At 30.4% G+C, this 13504-nt stretch overlaps 1 protein-coding gene across 1 annotated transcript in view; it reads right to left on the minus strand.

Annotated features, from left to right (window-relative positions):
- Positions 1–489: 489 nt before the first annotated feature.
- Positions 490–13504, minus strand: part of LOC145685459 (uncharacterized) — a 66779-nt gene continuing 53764 nt past the window's right edge. Inside the window, exon 2 of the mRNA XM_081757860.1 lies at positions 490–6261. Coding sequence (XP_081613986.1) covers positions 5467–6261 — 795 coding nt within the window. The 3' untranslated portion in view covers positions 490–5466. The remainder of the gene's footprint in view (positions 6262–13504) is intronic.

Raw genomic sequence — 13504 nt, forward strand, 5'->3', positions numbered from 1 at the left:
CACATCCACATTTCGAAAATTTTCACTCATTTTTCATAATTTTTGCGTAATGTCCATGTTTCTGATCCATATGGAACAATATTCCACAGGAAACATTTTATGAGTCTTTTTCTCAACTCTTTATTCAAGGTCCCACAAAACAGTGTTTTCTTCCTTCTAAAGACTTTTTTCACCATTCCTATCCTTGCTTTTATTTCACGTTCACACTTCATGTCATTACTAATAGTACTACTCAGGTATCGAACTAAGATACATATATTTAAAAGCAAACCTTAAGTTTGTAATCATTCAAAGTAAGTATAAATTTTGAAGCACATCCTGAATAGTAAATTCATCCATATCGCAGTTATCATAGATCATATCTTACTAAAAGGAAAAAAAAGTTAATAAAACTCAGATTTAACAAATTAGATTTTTTTTTATTTACAAACAATTCTAAAATAATCATACAAAAAGATCTCGAAACCAGAGTACATTCACTTAAAAATCAACATATATTTGCTAAAACAGAATTAAAAAACAAAAACATTTAACACTAAAAATGTAAATGACCTGTGAATTTTAAGTTTTTAGATATTAGTAAAAATATGTTACTTGTTACACGAAAAGAATCTTTTATTTTCCTTGGAATTTTATTTTGTTATAAAACAAAACTCTTTCCTTTTCTTTTTTTTAAATAAAAGATAAAGTCCCATTACCAGTGAATGAACTGTAATTTACAAGATCTTATAACTCCTCTTCTTCGTGCAAAACATGGCACACAAAATATTATATATGTTAAATAAAACTAAACAGTTTTTTTTTAAATTTTAAACTGTAAACCTATTCATTTACTGCACACTAATACATACATATGAACAACAACTAAAAGTAATGTAACTTGATAAACCATGCATTCTACATAAGTTTTCTTTTCTTTCATTAAAATAAAATATTATGTATATATGTATATTGGCTGTCAAATAAGTTAAAATAATGTTGTATAATATTTAATTACAATTTGTACATAAACTAGCATTACAAAGGACACTTCTTAGGTGAAAATTGGCGTGAAGAAAACATAAATTATGTTTATGGTATAATTTTCCCACCGTTCTTCTAAAATTGAAGTAACCACTGTGTTGATATCAGGGTATTGCAGATGAGAAATACAAATGATAATTATATCTTAAATATTAACAGCTCGTCCATACATGTGTTGAAACATATGAAGAAAATTTTTACATGATATTGTATAACACAGTGGTATCTCATAGTTCAAATATGATAATTCGTAATTCTTGTAATTAAAACATTCAATATCGTAATAAGTAAAAACGAAGAAAAGTACTTCGAATAATTATAATTTATATATATTTACTAGTTGTTTATAGCGCATAATTAGAATATCAATCGGTAATTTAAATAAACTATTATATGTTTATTTGAAGAAAATTTTAGTATAATTCTAAGTTGACTTAGGAAATTAATTAAACAGATTATGCAATATTTTCTTATCAAATTTCAAACACTTATAATATACAAGGTATATTGTAACAGTTTTAAATTTCAAATTTTGGTACCAAATGAATTTTTATAAACAAAAATTACTAAGAAACAACTTGATACTTCGAGTTTCTCAAACATTTTTGCTTTGCTTCTACAGTACAAAAAATAAAGAAACGCTAATGACAGTAGTAATAATAATAATGACATGATCTTAACAAACTAAGATTGATTTATCCTTTCCATTCAATAGTTCAAAATGATCTCAATAATTTGATATTATATGTTGACTAGTTTAAAATATATATACGAAAATTTTTATTATTAATATATATATATATATATATATATATATATATATATATATATATATATAGATATAGATATAGATAGATAGATAGATAGATAGATAGTTATCTTTTTCAATATTGTTGTTCTTACATTTATAGATACCATTGTTGGTAGTCATACCAACAAAAAAAATATTACTTTTGATACTGGTAATTAAACATCTTTTATTCTTTAAATTCATATTGGTCTTAATGCTAACCTTTCAAAATGTAATATACTGATCAAATATGTTACAAATTAGCAAACTTGTTATTAAAAATATTTTGAATTTTAACTAATTTTCTACTTATCACAATTACGAGAATTAATTGTGATATAGGATAAATCCTTACACCAATATCAAGTGTGTGTGTTCTTGTAAATTGCTAAGTATATAACCCAAAATCTACATAGAATTACTTATTTACTTTTTAACACTACATACATTAAAACTACTTCTACCTTCCATTCGCATTTCAACTTCTTATTTCTAATGTAATTCAAACTTACTGATTAAGTACTAACCGGACTTGGAATAACTGGTATTTAATTAAGTGTCAAATTGGCTATTTCTATTTCAGGATATTGTTTATCACTAGATCAGTTTAACGTAATTATGTATGTTATTTGCTATATAAAATACAACATATCGTAGATCTATCATTTATACGTAATTTTATACACATTTCTGTTTCCTTTATAAGAATTTAGTTATTAACAATTTTGACATTTTGATTTCTATGAACCATAATTTTTTATAAAAATAATTTTACTTTTATATTCTTTCAGTTTTACGTCCCACGGTTATGCCGGCTAGGCTAAATGAGACGGTGATGAGAAATGAAGGAAACAATGGAATGAAGAAAGTGGGAGGAAACGGGGAACCTCGAGAAAACCCACGCACACGGTGTTTGTCCACCACAAAGTTCACTTCGTGAGAACTGGGATCAAACCAATGGCTCCATGCACCAGAGGTGAACGCTCTAACACTGAGCCACCGCAACTTTTATCTTCTATCAGTCTGTTTAGGAGTTATACTTTTAAACACCATTTTCTTTTTCATTAAAAAAAAAAAAAACATGAAATGGAATTTATTTAATGATACTATCTTTATAGCAAAGAAATGAAGTATCAGTATTTGCAAAGAGCGTTTACTTTCTTTGCTTAAGTGTTTGATACTGACTAAGATATTTTTTTTTCTTTATTTTCTTTTTATCATTGATGGAACTAATTCATTTAAAAGTACAAAGAAAGAAAGAAAAATCTTACAAAACTTTCTTTCACTCGTGACTTCAACATTGCATCATAAGAGCCCGCCTTGGAAAAACGTGAAAGTAGAGCTTAGAATGACCGATTAAAAATGTTCGCCTTCTTTTATGCGTTATGGACGTAGTCCAAATACACCACAAGGTAGATCGTGGGTGTTGCAGTACAAGTTGTACCTGCTGTCGATAAAGAGACCTGTTACACAGTGGTATAGGACAGTTAGAGAAAGAGAATTCATTTGCACTAGATCTTATAAAGAAGAGAAAGAAAAAGCGAGGGAAGGTATTCTTGGACGCTGACCAACTTGTAGATGAGTTTAAAAAAACAGCCCACGCAAGTTGCGAAAGTAAAATTTGTCACGCCCTCTGTAGGTAATGCAGATGTATTTTTGTTTCGTTATCGTAAACATTAAACATGAAATCATGTAATGCTTTATTATACAAGCAAACAATAAATTAAGCAAAAAAACTATTGACACTAATTATAATGTAATCTCATTTCATCTTAACGATATTTCTGTACATTCTAACTGCATTCTCATGTAGAAAAAATCAGGTATAACAGAAGGAAATTATATCAAGTACAAATTCTTATTTATTCTTTTTTTTCTTCGTTTCGCTCTTCTTCTGTTTCCTAAATGGGAACGACAAGGTCCCATATATAGGGTGTGCCACTATATGATCGCCAAGGTCACGGGCGGGCGGTGGGATCCGTCTACTTGGAACAACATACATGTAACAAAAAATAAGTGCATGCTCTCGAAAACAAAAGATCATCCTACAGTTTTATTCAAAAAAGATGTTTCATTTCCTCGTTGCCATATTTGAATATATATAAATATACGTTGAAATGAAATACATATCTCTTGAAATGTAATGATGCATTCTAGTTTTTCCCTTGTATTTTTTAAGGAAAGTTTATTTATAAACTTTCTTTTGATTAAACCTGTGAAGAATCTTTACATTGATCTAGGAACCATTCACTTATTAATAATATACTAGAAGTTCATTTCTAGATTATAATATTAAAGTTCTTTGTGTGAAACATTACAAGATAGTTCCTTTAAATTTCTCTTGAAGATAAATACCTGATCAGACATAGAAAAAAATTAGATACAATTTAAGTCAATTTTTATGATCCAATTTTATGCTGATCATAGGTCTTTATTTTAAATTACTGATAAAACTCCGTTCACTTATTACCTATATCTTTTAAAGGAATTTCATTCTTCCGTAAAAAAAGACGTTTATAATGCTCCATTTTTTAAATCTAGACAGCAAGGTAAAACAATTTACAATTTCCCACCAACATGACATACAATTTGTGTCTTATATTTTCTGTTCTTAGTACATTATAATTTACGTAATTTGACATTGCTAATATGAACGATGATACTTCATTGATATCTTCGTTCATATTAATATTGTCAGATTATATAAGTACTATTTAAGAATGAAATATAGGAAATAAATTCCAAATATTCTTCTTATATCTTATTGATTAGGTTCTGTCTAAATGCTTATTTTTTTTTTCCTGAAAATATCAAGTGACAGAAAAAGTACAAAAAATATTTTATAATCTCTTTAAACTATTACTATTGGCTGCTGCAATATATACTATCTGTTGAAAACATTGAAAATAGAATTCTATTGCTTATTTAGCCTTAGTACTTAACTAGATAAAAAAAAATAATAATAGAAAAATAAAATATGATTGCTTTACAAAATCAGCCATTTTGCTTTACATTGTAATTTAAAATGGACACTTATTCACCTTAATTGCATCCAAACTATAGAAACTTCACAACGCTATTCAACCATTCCTTATATAAATAAAGTATATATATTTTAAATCTGTACAAGGAAGTTGAATAAATCTAATAAATTATATGATTGCTACAATAAAACTCTATATACATTGGCAGTATATAGTAGTACAACTTGGTTTAGGGTTACTATACCATTTCTAATAGTATATACTGGTGTAGGTTTTGTATAACTTACATACTTTCCATTTCCAGAATATACTATACTTTATTCTGATTCTTTTCACAGAATAAAGGATACGAGCTCATTATTTATGACACTATGGGTTGAAACCTACAAAATATGAAGTATCCACTTTAAAACTTAATATTTATATAAAAGATAATCCATTATTTGAATAAAATCACTAAATTAAAAAGGTCGTTTTCGGTGGTTATTAATTATCATTTTCTGTTAATGACTGTGAGCTTTGTTCATTACACAAACTTATTACCACTCGTTTATTCTTCAACACGAAGTTTTCACTAAAAGTCTAACATTGTGATTTATCACAGAATTTTTTAATATATAAATTTTATTTAAAAAAATGTTAATTTTGAAGTCTTTCTCAAGATTTTTCTTAAAATCGTGGATCGTAAGGTGTAGCATTGAATCCAACATACCTATTATTTTTTCTATGTACAAATCCTGAATTTCCTGCATTATAATAAATTACTCTTCTGATACCAAAAGGATCGATGTAACCAAAACTGCCATCTCGTTGTCCATCTGATCTCGTTTCTTCTTCATGGTACTGTCGTGGAAGATAGTACCGGAAGCCATTGTGGTAAACAGATACACCATCGTACTGTGGCAATAATGATGGATTTCCGTACGGCGTGTATCTTGAAGATGGAACAACATTTACTTGTGTTTCTTTAACTGTTGTTGCAGGTACTTGGATGCTATTTTGAGATGAATCAGAAGAATCGGTTGAAATTCTTTTAATATCATCAACTGAGTAATCGGCACCGATCACCGGAGCTGGAGCTTTGATTGGAGCGGGTCGTTGATATGGGAATCTGGAACTGGAATCACTTGATGTTGATCCCTGTATCGTATTATCAAGCGGTTGTTTTATACCAGCGCCTGTTTTAACATTAGATGATTTTCCGACGAAAACCATTTTTGTTTTGACAACACGATAACCGCTTTTGTCGGCCACATAATCTCTTAAACGAAGATAACCATTTGGATCTACCCACCCATATGTACCAACTACTGTACCGTCTTCTAGCCGTTTCTCCTTCCGGTATTGACCTGATAAGGTTTGGTAACGAAAGTATCGTTCAGGGCCTTCATCAGTTTGGATGTGGTACTGCGTAGGATTATTACTCCAGCTATTCGCTTCTATTGCAATTAGAAGGAGTGCCACCTGTAAATAGAAGATAAGAATACGTTGAGTGTAAGATTCTTATATTCTTCATAATTATTGATTAAGTATAGCATAAGAAATAATTGAAAAATGCTTATATTTAAAATTACCAGATTTCAAGATGTACTCTTATATAAAGCTGAATATTTTTTGTATGCTTGTCCGCTAAACAAATTCACATCGTTGAACCACGTGAAATTAATTTTGGAAGATATTAAATATCTACTTTGAGCTAGGATTTTTATCATGCCAATTTTATTAAAATCTAAAAGAGGGGGAAGGGGAAGTGGAGGTTTAAATTGTTCACAAAGAATAATGGCTGCACCATTTGAAATTAATTTTTAAACATATTTAGCACTTGGATGGAGCTGGATCAATTCATTTCAATTTAAATACACATCGTTAGGGATGTTGAGATTCGAATAGGGCTCAAATTTACCTTCTAAATATTTTTTATAAACATATTCTTCTCATGCGAAGAATGGGAATTTCAGCTGGTATGTTACAATAGGAGAAGGACTGTCATTCTTTTAAATATGTCTAGAAGATAGGCTTCGATCATTTTGACGCAATGTTGCAGTAATACAACATCTGGCTCATTGAATATGCAAGGCTCTTTGTGTTAGCACTGTACTATAGTTTCTGTCTATTTTCTTCTATTTTTCAACGTGATTAGACTTGTAAAATAATAATAATATTGTTAATAATAAAATGACTCGATTTTTATACTAGATAAATCAATTTCCATGCTATAATTTTATATAAGGGGGCACAATTGCTCAGTGATAGTGTGTTTTCCCGCGGTGCGCGAGACACAATGGCTCTGGTGCGGGGATTCCTCGTTCGAATCCCGGCCAAGTAAGTTTGTGGTGGACAACATCGTGTTGTGGGTTTTCTTAGGGTACTCCTGTTTCCTCCCACTTTCTCATTCTACCAATTCTTCTATCATCATTCACTTGCTTTAATCATCGTCTCTCTTAGCCTAAAGAGCATAATTGTAGGACGTTAAACTGAAAGGTTTCAAATGTATAATTTTATGCTAATTACGTATACGAATTTAATTATTCATAAAAATTAATTGACTAATTTGATACCTTTACAAAAACTAGAAATTTCATTCCTTTCCCAACATATTTGATTAGGACTCAGAAAATAATCTTCCCTTTAACTATCATTGTATAGTGTCAGACAAATTTTTAATTCATGCTAGAGGATTTTTTCTATATATATATATTTCATATTAATATTCTTTTAAATATAAGTGAATAATAAGGTTAATAATAAGTAGAGTTCTTGTGTATTTTTAAGCGTTTCTAACAGACACTACCTGTTGGCCTGTTGCTACTGTCAAACTTAATAGTATAAACAAATTATACCATACTTTTTGAAGTTTCTAACTTTATTTTCAGGAAAGTAATACACATTTAGAGGAACTCTATCACTAACAAAATATGACAAACATATAATTTAACACATAAATTGCAAATGTTCTTATCATATTTTGTTGGTGACAGAGTGACAGAGTACATGTTTATATTGTATCTTAATGCTCAATATAATACATGGGTCGTTCAATATATGTTTTCTTAAGCTGAAATAAAATTTTATATACACATGTGTAGGTGGGTCCTTCCTTACTTCTCCATATAATCCCCATTGGGATTCAGGCATTTGTCCCCTGTAAAAATTTGTCCAAACCCTTTGAAAAAAAAAAATCCGGGCTCAGTTGATGAGGAACCCAACGTGCACACACTTTGCAGTATTGCAGTTTCTCGTGAATGATGTGATGGGTTCTTCCAACAGAAATGTTCAATCTTTCTGCCACTTCGTATACCTTAATTCGACAGTTTTCTTGAGCAAGTTCATCCACTCTGCCAATGTTCTAGCCCAAATAGTCAGAGTCCGTTTTTTTTTTTTTTTTTTTTTTTTTTGCAAAGGGTTTGGATAAATTGGAGCATCGGTGGGACAAATGCCTGGATCTCAATGGGGATTATGTGGAGGAGCAAGAAAGGACCCACCTACACATCTATATATAGTTTACAAATGTGTATCTTAAAAAATAGCTTTTTAACAGCTTAGGAAAACATATATCGAACGTCCCTAATGCTAAAAATATCGACAAAATTAAAATATACAAAAAGTGTGGTATAGTTTGTTTATATTGTTAATATTGGAACTGCAACAAGAATTATCTGTTGGAAGCGTTTAAAAGCGTAATAGGAGTATACTAATTATTGACCTCATTATTTTACTAGATTTAAAAGAATAAAAGGAAAAAGAAAGATGTGATTGGTCTTTTAAAGAACTGATATTCCTTTTCTTCTCACATTCTGACCGATAATATTTCCATCTTTGTATAGTCGTGTACCCTTTACAGCGAATTTTTCATATTCATCATATTTGAACTGACAGTATATAAATATTGTGTAAATTTATCGTAATATGTTATACTATGGAATAGTTATAGAGTAAATATCCTCATTTTTAGTTCAGCACAGTAATATATTGTGTGATGATTTTCGAATTTTATCATAACATCAAAAACAAACGGTTAGTGACAACGGTTCAGCAGAATTTGGATTCTTTAGTGAACCAAGTGAGATTTTTCCAGTTTTGGTTAACTAATTAGCGTCATAATTTAATATTAGCTAAGACACAAGTAAAAATATAATCAATAAAAGTTATCAATAACAAGAAATATTTCTACGAATCAGAATTAATGACCTAAAATAATGATACAAGTAGAAATATAAGCAATCAAAGTTATCAATAACAAGAACTTTTTTCTACGAATCAGAATTAATAACTGAAATAATGTTATTTTTCAGTGAACTTCACTACTTTTGGCACGTCGTCTGAAACTCATCATTTATCTTAGCATACAGGAAAGATGTCTCGTAATAAAATTATTTTCCACAAAAGGAACAGTGCTTCTTTAAAAGTATTAAAATTATATTAGTGTAGTATGATATGAAAAGAATATTATTAATATAAAAATTTACTGTCGAAAACTGAAATACGTGGAAGAAATTAACATGACCTTGTTATAATTAATTCATCACGCCATTTTCAGTAGTTGCTAAACATAAGTACGTATTTCCGGGATAATTTGTGTTATTCCGTTCATTCGTATTGAGAGGTATAAAAGTGAATGTTTCAAATAATACGTATTTGTGTTATGAAATAAATGATAATATGTTATAGTTTACAGACATAGCAAAACCACGCTCAGGAATTGTAACTATCATTCTACTTATAGGTTTCTGTAATTCCTGAAACTTTAAATTTCCTATTAATTTAAAGATTCAGGGATTACAGAAACCTGTAAGTAGACTGATTTTTATAGTTTACTTTGTGTGACATTACGCTTCGTAAACAGTAGCGGTCGAAGTTGTTTACAACCAGTTCTTCATAAAAAGACAGCATTCCTACATTATTCATTTTCATCATTAAAAAAAAAAAAATCTATCCCATACTTTACTTCACTAAGTACTCCTAGCTTACATATTCAATATGTTTGATATTTTTGTCTTCTGTGGTGAATAAGTGATTGTACTCCTTATTAATTAATAAAAGGTACCGTTATCAATTTTAACAGTCCTCAGTAACGTTGTAGTGGGCAGAGTAAAAACATGAACCTCAGTCCTTATAAATACACATGCTCTCTCTAAAGACAAACACAAAAGAAAAAAAAGTGAATGAAAGAAAGCTCTTAATCCACACTAGCTGTATCAACTTCTGCTCTCTCTTAAGCTAAATCATGTATATTCTTAGTTCCCTTCAACTTGACCGTGTAAAATCAATTGATTCTTGGGAAACATGGTAAGAAAAAAAGAAATTAAATCTATAAAGACCTCATTAAAATCAGATGAGTAAGAACAAACAAAAAGTAATTTTTCACGCAACATTGAACAGTTGTGTTATCACAGCTTCCTATAATGGACAACAGTCTAACAAGTACGTCATCATATTTTTGAGTACGTTCTAATGTTACTACTACTTTCTTTCCTGTTATACATGTATTGTTACGTGAGAACAATGGTGCCAGACGAAACAATAATAATAACAAAAGAAGGTAAAGAAAAAATCGCACAAAACCACAACTTCAGTTATAGTTCTGAGTGAAAAAAAGAATCAGACGAAAGCTGACAGATATTTTTTATTATTATTAAACATTTCAATGTCAGAACCAATATTTCATAATTTAGTTTGCGGTCAATGAATAAAAGAAACCAGTTTTTCTTTGTTGTGGTTGGTCATGTGGGATCTAATTTTAAATATCGACGTATGACGTCATATTTTTTACACGCCTACGCTCAAAATAAGTGAGACTTGAAAGATTTATATTATTTGCTAGGTCAGTATATAATATCTGACAAATTGAAAGTTTTGGATAATTCCGACTCTTTTCTTTTTCTTTTTCTTTCTCAAACTAATCACTAATATGTAGGTAAATCGAAGCCAAAATTGGGAAACAAATGGGAGAATGCGAAAGAGTACATAACTTAGAACTATATATTGTGATCAGTTCGATCTCAAAGTGGGCGAAACAAGTATATTGCATGAGAATTACTCACAGTTTGCAGTGTTTGTAGATTTTCTTAAGAAAATTTCCCTCGACTGACACAAAAATTTTCCCTTTTCTTATCAAATTTTTCCTAGTTTGTAGAATGTCCAATTCATATAAGGAAATTACTTGATAAAATTAAATTAGCTATATTAAGGGAAGCGTCATCAATATTCGTTTTGTTCATTTGCTTTTTGCTTTTATTTTTTTTTACTTTTTCTTCATTTTTTTTTTTTTTTTTTTTTAAACAAAAAAATACATCTATCCAACAATGGGTGCAAGTTATGCTATTTCGAACAAACACCACACATACTATTACAATTATATTGGTTTATTTCTGAAGAACAAAGAAAAATTGGTCAGTCAGTGGGAGAATTTCCCTGGCAAAAAATCCTCTTTTTCCTTTTTGCTAATTTTATCTACGAAATTTCCCTCAGACTACGAATGTTGATTCGAAAATCAGTAGGCAAAAGGCTTTTACAGAGTCTAAAGATGAAATCATTCGTCTTCCCTTTTCCTATGATTGTATGTTGTCAGTACTTCCGTCTTTTGTTATTTTCCTTCACTCTTCTCTATTGTAAGCGTTCTCTCGTCTAAAAATAAAATCATAATATAGGTAAAATTTGAGGAAGGTTGGTAACAAAAAAAGGTCCTTACTAGATATCTCTCTAGCATCTGGAGTTAGGAAATTTTGATAGTAATAAACGAACTAAACATAATTTTACCATCGAATAGAATACACAAAGAAGAGAAATATATAAAATTAGTGAACTGTAAAGTTGCAGCTTTGTATTTAAATTCTGGTTTTATGTCCCTCGATTATGACCTTTAGGCTAAAGGAGATGGATAATTAATGGGCCTAAATGATTATGAATATGTAGTGGAATGAAAATTTTGGAGGAAACAAGATAATCCATCAACGAAGTTATTCACCACCACTAACTCATTGGCCGAGGCTAGAAACAGGGACCCTCGTTTTTGGATTTTCTCCTCATATTCATTAGTTTGTCTGTCCAGGAGCTTAGAGACTACATCGTTCAACGTATCACAACCAAATATACAGAATTTCTCGCTCTTTTTTCATTTATTTTCTTTCTACATCCACAGATAAGGTTAGTTCACTCAAAAATGAAAATGTCCCTGATAATGTCCTTGGTTCATATTTCAGAAACAAACATTTTGTTAGCCCTACAATTAAAATTAGTTAAAATTAAAATTAGTTTCACTCGAAAATTAAAATGTCCTTGATAATGGATCTCAGTGCCATGCCGTGGAAAATCAGCGCCCGGGGCGAGAGCAGACGACGGCACACCGTACATATGAGTAAGGTCGAAAAGACCAGTCGTGAAGTGCCACCATGGTTGGCGCGAAGAATAAGAAAATTTTCAAAAATAAACACAGCTTTTCCTTGATTTTGAGCACTTTTTAATACTTTTTTCTCCCATTTTATGCATGTGCACGTGCATTTTGTGTTGATCTAAAATACTCCAAGTCATTTTCCCTCTCTTTTTTTCTTTCCTTCTTTTCTTTTCTTTTTTCCTACCGAATTTTGCACCCCCTTATTTCGGCGCTCAAGGCCGTCGCCCCGCTCCCCCCCCCCCCCTTGCCACCGGACGGCACTGATGGATCTAACGATTTGGTTCGTAATTCAGAAACAAATATTTTGTTAACCCAACAGTAAAACTCAAATCGTTTTTCTCGGAAAATATTTTTAGAATTGTTTGTTTGAAAGTATCTCTAATGATTCTGTTCATGTATATAAAATAGATATTTCGTTAAGAATTCTACTACATGGCGTTATTAATGTCAATCTAAAAATACAAGAACAGTAGCTGGGGTTTCTTGTTTGGTCGATTTTCGCAAAAATAGCTCTGACAAATTTGTTCACATTGCGTAAATAGAATGACACAATTTATTAGTCTAAAATATTCTCTAAAATATATTTTCATAGAGGAGTAAGATCATCCGCGGGTGATTTTCTCGAAAAACGGCTGCAATGATTTTTCTCATGGATAATTTTCTCGAAAAACGGCTGCAATGATTTTTCTCATATTTCATAAAGAAATAAACTTTTAACTATTCTTCAATATGTCACATCTAATTTTAGTCGTGAAAAAGCCAGAGACAGTAGTTCACTGGTAGCTGCAATATCTGATGATTTTCTTGAAAAGAGCTCTAAAACTTTAATTGATTGGCGTTTAATACATTTTCAATACCAATGGTATACGAGAAGGAAGCTACTACTTAAAATGACATCCAAAGCAGCGATGTGCACAAGGGGAAGGAGTACTGGACTTAAATCCTTTCTTGAGCAAGATATCATGGAAAATAACCATTTACAATTCCTCACATCAAAATAAGAAAAAACGTTCATATGGACCTGTGCTCAGAAGCGGATAGTTTCGAAGTTATAGGGTGCCGAAAACGTGAAATAAGTGAATTTTAAAAGCTCATAGCTCTGCTACTATGGGACCTATCGTAGTTGGGTCAAGACATCACTGAGGAACTGGTATGTGAACTACCCAAATATCCATGTTCAAGAATGGTCCAGTACTTGCACACACTTAAAAAAAAAAAAAAAAAAAAAAAAAAAAAAAAAAAAAAAAGAGAGAGAAAGGTAGATGGAGAGTGATCAATTACTTCCAAACAGCCTCTCTAAAAATGTATCACGAGATA

Source organism: Thermobia domestica, chromosome 5, assembly GCF_964235325.1.
Source record: "Thermobia domestica chromosome 5, izTheDome1.hap1.1, whole genome shotgun sequence".
Taxonomy (NCBI): domain Eukaryota; kingdom Metazoa; phylum Arthropoda; class Insecta; order Zygentoma; family Lepismatidae; genus Thermobia; species Thermobia domestica.